This window comes from Pelobates fuscus, chromosome 2 (genome assembly GCF_036172605.1).
Source record: "Pelobates fuscus isolate aPelFus1 chromosome 2, aPelFus1.pri, whole genome shotgun sequence".
NCBI lineage: Eukaryota > Metazoa > Chordata > Amphibia > Anura > Pelobatidae > Pelobates > Pelobates fuscus.
Genome location: NC_086318.1, coordinates 59,112,160 through 59,119,015, shown reverse-complemented (window position 1 = coordinate 59,119,015; position 6,856 = coordinate 59,112,160). Strand labels below are relative to the sequence as shown.

The 6,856-nt window shown below is 36.1% G+C and overlaps 1 protein-coding gene across 1 annotated transcript; it reads left to right on the top strand.

Moving 5' to 3' along the window:
- The first annotated feature begins 344 nt into the window (after positions 1-344).
- On the top strand, positions 345-6,550 carry RSAD2 (radical S-adenosyl methionine domain containing 2). Its single transcript, XM_063440881.1, has 6 exons — positions 345-659; positions 2,243-2,404; positions 4,226-4,455; positions 5,002-5,151; positions 5,562-5,594; positions 6,139-6,550. The coding sequence occupies exons 1-6, from the start codon at positions 359-361 to the stop codon at positions 6,301-6,303; spliced, it is 1,041 nt and encodes a 346-aa protein (XP_063296951.1). The 5' UTR covers positions 345-358; the 3' UTR covers positions 6,304-6,550.
- Positions 6,551-6,856: the final 306 nt, after the last annotated feature.

The following is a 6,856-nucleotide window of genomic DNA, read 5'->3' as shown; positions in this document are numbered from 1 at the left end:
AACTGTTCAAAATCCTCTCTGAATTTCCATCCACAAAGTATATATCATATGTCAAATCTGAATAAAAAAACAAAAATCAACATTCATTGTCACAGATTATAATCTAATCCTAAACTATCTGACATATAATGTCATTAGGAGTGTTAGAGACTCCTTTATCATTGAGCAAGGAGAACAGAAACAGACGTGTTATGTTTCGGTTTCATTTTCCCTTCATGATGAAATAAAGTAAAACTGAGAATGGCTGCAGGCCAACAGAGTGACTGCTGGGTAGTAAACCTGCCTATAAATAAGCTGGGTTCTGTGAAGAATTCAGAATTTCTTTAGAAAAGCTGCGAGATCGAGCACATTTGACAAAATGCTCTCCCTATTCATGCTGTCAGTGATGGGCATTATTACAAGTTTCTGGGATACAATGAAACTCATTTTGAAATATATGCATATACATTCTTTTTGGTCCTTGGGATTCCAGAACGATTCTACTCCAAGAACCAAACTGAGAATTCTGGAACCTGACAGAGTGATTCCTACCAGTGTCAATTATCACTTCACCAGGCAGTGCAATTATAAATGTGGATTCTGCTTCCATACAGCGAAAACATCTTTCGTGCTACCCCTGGAAGAAGCCAAGAAAGGACTTTCCCTGTTGAAAGACGCAGGTATGTCAGCAAAGGTTGTGATGGTTTTTCTATCATCTGCTACTATTGGTTTTATTGTTGGCATTTATATAGCGCCAACGTATGCCGCAGCACTGTACAATATAATAAAAAGGGGGAAATTTCAATGAGACAATTACAATATGTTACAATAGGTTGATGATGACTCTTCTTAAACAAGTTTACAGCCTACAGGTGTTACATTGTATATCTAGATAGCTAGGCAGGGGTTTCTCTGCTAAACAGTAGGCAGAGGGGATTTTCTGCTAAATAGTGAATAGTATAGTGAATCGTCAAAGAAGAGAAAATAGATCTAATTTGAGAGTAAATATACTTTGTGGCCATGTTAAGCTATATTTTTAGTTTGGATGTCAATTCTCTTCACTTCTCTCTGTCTAATGGACTAATTCTGTGGGATGTATTTACTAAGCTCTGCATTGTAGCCAGTTCTAAATCCAAATGGAAACATTTAGGCTAAATTGCAATTCGGGATAATAAAATTCACCTTTGCTATATAAACAGCTTAGATATTTTGCTCTTATTTTTTTTATCAGGATTTCAGTTTGTTAATATTTTTAAGTTTGGTGAATAATCGCATGGTCAAATAGTATTTATAGGTGTGAAATTCCTGCTTGATTAAAAGTGGTTGAATTAAGGATGACGAATATTTGCACAAATTTGCACGAATAAGCACTTTTTCTTGAGACCTTTTATTAATCTTTATTATGATAAGTCACACTAAACGCTTCACCAACTACTGTTTCGAAGTTACTAAAGGGATAACGTTAAAGGGTTTGAGCAGCTAATCAAAATTATTGTTTACTTAATAACTAATTTATAACGTCTTTAAAACACATCTAACTATCTAACTACTGTCAATCTATCCATCCGTCTGTCTATCTAAAGCTGTATTTACTGAACAATTGCTATTGCAAACTGACTTAATGATTGCCTGCAGCTAAAATATCTTATTTAAAAAAAAAAAAAATCCAGCTTTGCTACAGAATCAACTTGGATATTTTATTCTTAATTTTCTTCATTAGGAATTCAGTTTGGTAATATTTGAATTTTGGTGACTGAACATTAAGTCCTAGAGAATTCTCATGGTCAGATACAACATATAGGTGTGACTTTAATTGATATGGCGACAGGAGTTATTTGACACTGTCCCAGAGTGAAACTGTATTTGAATAATTTGACACTTACCCGGATCCCTCTAGGTGCCATTTCTCTTCTGTTTTTTTTTATAATATCACTAAGCAATAGCAATACCAGTTTTGGTACTTTTAGGAACAAATGTTTGTCAAAGTTGGTCAAAATGTATATGCTAATGCAAAAGGAGAGCTTCAGCTTTAACAATATCATAGGAGACCAAAAGCCATATGGGTAACCAGGGAACCCAGGCAAGAGTCAAACTGTTTAATAATGGTTATGATACCATAACTATTACAACACATTGTAATGCTTATAGTGATTAGAGCTCCCTTTGAATTGGGTAACGTTCCTGAAGCTGGCCGTGTTGTCTAAAGACAAAGTATCAAGTTGTTAATATTTCCCCCCCCCCCTTTTGTCTTCCTTTGTTTTAGGCATGGAAAAAATAAACTTCTCAGGAGGAGAACCATTCCTTCAGGAAAGAGGACATTTTGTTGGAAAGATGGTTCAATTCTGCAAACAGGAACTGAAATTGCCAAGTGTCAGCATTGTGAGCAATGGGAGTATGATAACCGAGAGGTGGTTCAAAATGTATGGTAAGTACCAAAAATGTATTAAATCTATTATTTTTTTCATCTCTAGCTTTATTTGTGCCCTAGTTATCATTTTTCATTATACACCATTTTTTTTGGGGGGGGGAAGCAAGGCATTTCTGAAATTTCAGGAGCGCTCTTTCCAACAGAAAAGTCATCTGTTTCGCATAACTTTTTTCTGCTACCAGAAATTTGTTTGTCTTTTGAAATTACAAATTACAATGAGGGATAACCAATGTATATCACCTGTTCACTTTATTTAACTGCTTCATAATGACACCTGCGCACAGGCATGACTAAACCTGGGCACCCCCTAATCTAAATTTGCCCCACCACCTCCTGTCGAGGCTGCACCACTTCCTCTTTTGGCTCCATGTTTTCCTCTTAGAACACCACCTCTTTGTATTTCATCCTTTTAAGCACAGGCACTCTTACTGACCAATACACGCACTTATTGGCACAAGCACTGTTTAATCAGCACACATTTTCACTGATACACAAACACTGACTCACTGACAGACATACAGTCATTGGCTCACACACTGTTTAACCAACACACAGTTTCACTGACAGACACACACTGACACACCCACTCAATGACAGAACACACTCTCAGATATATATACACTCACTGACAGGCAGGCACACATCCTCACTGATTTGATGCACTCTGACAGACGCGCACACATTAACTGACACACTCACTGGCAGACACACACTCACGGACAGACGCACACTGACAGAAATAAACACATTGACACATACACACTCACAGACACATACACTTACTGACAAACATAGACTCTCCCTGACACTCAGTAACAGACACACACATTCACTGACAGACACACACACACACATTCACTGACAGACACACACACACACACATTCACTGACAGACACACACTCATAGACAGACACACACTGACAATAAATACCAGTATTAGGGTTCGGGCTCTCCAGTGTCTTCAGGCATCTTTATTAGAACATGTGGAACATGTGGAGTCATTGTCAATAAAGGTGCCTGACCTGTGGCGGCAGGGTGTGTGCGCAATGGAGTCGCCGAGGGGTCTGTAATCTTCTTGGGAGCAAAGCAAGAAGATTACAGCTCCCTCACTGGCTCCATTGTGAACACACCCACCCGCCTCGCTGGGGCCGAAGGCAGCTCTTGGGCACCCCTTGGCAGGCGGAAGTCATGGAACACTGGAAGAGGGGGGTGTCCAAGTGGGCTTAAGGGCTGTTTTTTGCCACCTGCTTGAAAGTACCACCTTTGGGAATTGCCTTGTTTGCCTTGGGAAGAATACAGCGATGCCTGCACACATACTTGGTGATGATGGACAAACAGGGCATGCCCACCTTTTACATTTCCCACAAATCACCAGTTCACTTTAATAACAGTGAAGACAGGATATTGCTGGACTCCTCTCTAGTATCTTAATACATACCTTTTAAAATTTATATAATCTATATTGGTGCACTTAATGACAAAATTAAATGATACTGGATAGTAATGACAGGAAATTATAGTGGAGATAGCAATAATGCCTGTCACAGATACAAAGATTTTCAAAAGAACATCACTCACTAATGGGTTAAACATAGAAAGATTTTACATTTGCATTCTTGTAATATGTAATTTATTAATTATAATTTTTAGAATTAGGCAACTGCCCCGCTTTACTTAAAATTTTATCCCTGTGTATTCTGGAAAGTTTGCCATAGTAAAAAAAATTAAAATGACTTGTATGGCACTACTGATATTATTTTTTGTTGAGTCATATTTATTGTATTTCATTGTTTTCTTTTCTTTCTATTTTTTGCTAGGTGAATATCTAGATATCCTTGCTGTATCATGTGATAGCTTTGACGAAGAGGTGAACAAATCTATAGGCCGGGGTCAAGGAAACAAAAATCACGTGGAAAAACTGATGAAGATCAGGAAATGGTGCCAAGATTACAATGTGGCTTTCAAAATAAATTCCGTCATTAACCATTTTAATATGGATGAGGACATGAGCGAGCAAATTGCACAGATAAACCCAATACGCTGGAAGGTACATTATCCACTATTATGGATTACTATTATGTTAATGAATTCACGGTATAAGGATTTCATTTTGTTTTAAATTGTAGGCATGGAGCGATCTGGTTTATAATGTTGGGATCACTTATTTTTCTTCTTGTCCATTAATGTTACTACTTTATCCCAACATGTAGGGCCAGCCCCTGGTAAAGACACAGTGTGACCCGATCACTTAAAAAATGCATTATGGCCCTGAAGATGCCTTATATTGAAGTCAGTCCATTTTCTAATCTGAGAAGACCCAAACATTGCTTTTCTCACCTCATGTTCTGTGGGCAGCAAGAGTAGTACCCAGATGGAGACAATCAGCTTACCCTTTTACTCAATCCATTGCTGATAATATTATTTTTTGCCAATGCTAATAATTCTATGGTGTTTTTACCCAACTGTATGGTGTATTATGCATACTACACCTACCCTGAATGCATCAATAACTTGTATTTAAAGTAAAATGTGAAATTAATTAAGCATTGCTCTCCTGTTGCATTATATTAAAACGATCACCTTGCATTTACAGGTATTTCAGTGCCTTATTATTGAGGGTGAAAATTGTGGGCAAGATGCCTTACGACAAGCTGAGAAATTTGTCATCAGTAAAGAAGACTTTAAAAATTTTCTGAACCGCCATAAAGACATTAAATGTTTAGTTCCTGAATCTAATGAACAGGTATTTTCTGTTTCTTTTAATTAAATTTTTTTGTGCACCACAATGTGATGCATGTGGACCTCTATTCACAGCTTTTTGTGGTTTGCAGACCTCTAACACAGTGCTCCTCTGTACTTTTTATTGTATGTATCACGGCACCACTTAGATACTATGTTATTAGCCCAACCCTGTTTTGAGGTCAGTCTAGTCGTGTATTCTCCAGATTTGCCTTTTTAAACCATAGTGAGAGGAAGGGGCCACAGCGAGTCACTGACTCATCATTCAAAATATGAGAATCCCTTTTAGCCATTTTTTTTATCAACGTCCAAAGCTTTTATATAGACTTATATAGATATAAATGTAATGGTTATCATATCATAACTCATCTATTAAATATTAATATATTTTTTATGTTTTTATATTTTTCACAGATGCGGGATTCTTACCTTATCTTGGATGAATACGTAAGTTATTTACGATCACAATTATATAGTTTATGGTCATTTTGATATACACCAGTGTCCATCAGTGGACAGCAAAACACATTTAAAACGTGTAAAAATTACCACTTAAGTCAAAAACACACTCCTATCCTTTTAAACTCTGGCAACCCTGCGAATATTTTTTGAACAGCAGAGTTTAACTACCTTGAGGCTTTCATGAACTTTGGTTCTCATTTTCATGACAACCTGTTTTTTTTTATGTTTTGTTCACCTCTTTTTTTTCTCCCTGTTTCCTCCTTCTATCCTACCCTTTAAGGGTTGTTCCTTAATTAGAGTATTGTTATGTTCAATTAGTCAAAACATACGTTAAATATTCCTTTAATATGTGCCGATGCCATTATACAACATTGTCACCTTGTTACCAAATAAAAAGAATGTTCTAATGATTGAACTACTGAACATTGGATATGCATACCATTTCTTTTTCTATTTTTTTTTTCTATTTTAAATTATATATATTTGAAATCATATTTATATTTAAGAAATCACATTTTTAAATTTTCAGATGCGTTTCCTGGATTGCAGAAATGGGCGAAAGGATCCTTCCAAATCCATCTTGGATGTGGGAGTTGAAAATGCTATTAAATTTAGTGGATTTGATGAAAAGATGTTCTTCAAAAGAGGAGGAAAATATGTTTGGAGCAAAGTAGACTTAAAGTTGGACTGGTGATGGTGTTACTGTGGCAAAGGATAACATTGACTTTTTTTGGTCAATGTCAAGCAATACCGAGAGAGCACTGACAATTATTAAAAATCTACCTTGAATAATACAGAGGAGCACTACATTATTTTTCCCTTTCCCTCATGGGCTTAGAAACATAGAATGTGACGGCAGATAAGAACTATTCGGCCCATCTAGTCTGCCCAAGGAGTCATCTTTGCTATATCATCTTGTATAAATGAAGTCACCTACAGTTCCCTGGTCCTCGATTGTATTATATAGAATCGAAACTTTACGTAATGAACTTTGTTTGTTTTTAATTCATATATTTAATTTATAGAAAAAAAAGTTAATGTTTACAGAATGTTGCACTAGCAATGCCTTTAAAAGAAGTATATTTTTTTAAAGGTAATTTAACTCATGTTTTAATAGCATTAAAATATGCATCAGAATAAAATAATCATACAATCTACTATAATATATATATAAGTTCTAGTACAGTAAATGTAAAAGTATGCAACATTTATTACTTGTACAGACATACCGCATTAAAGATTCCCGA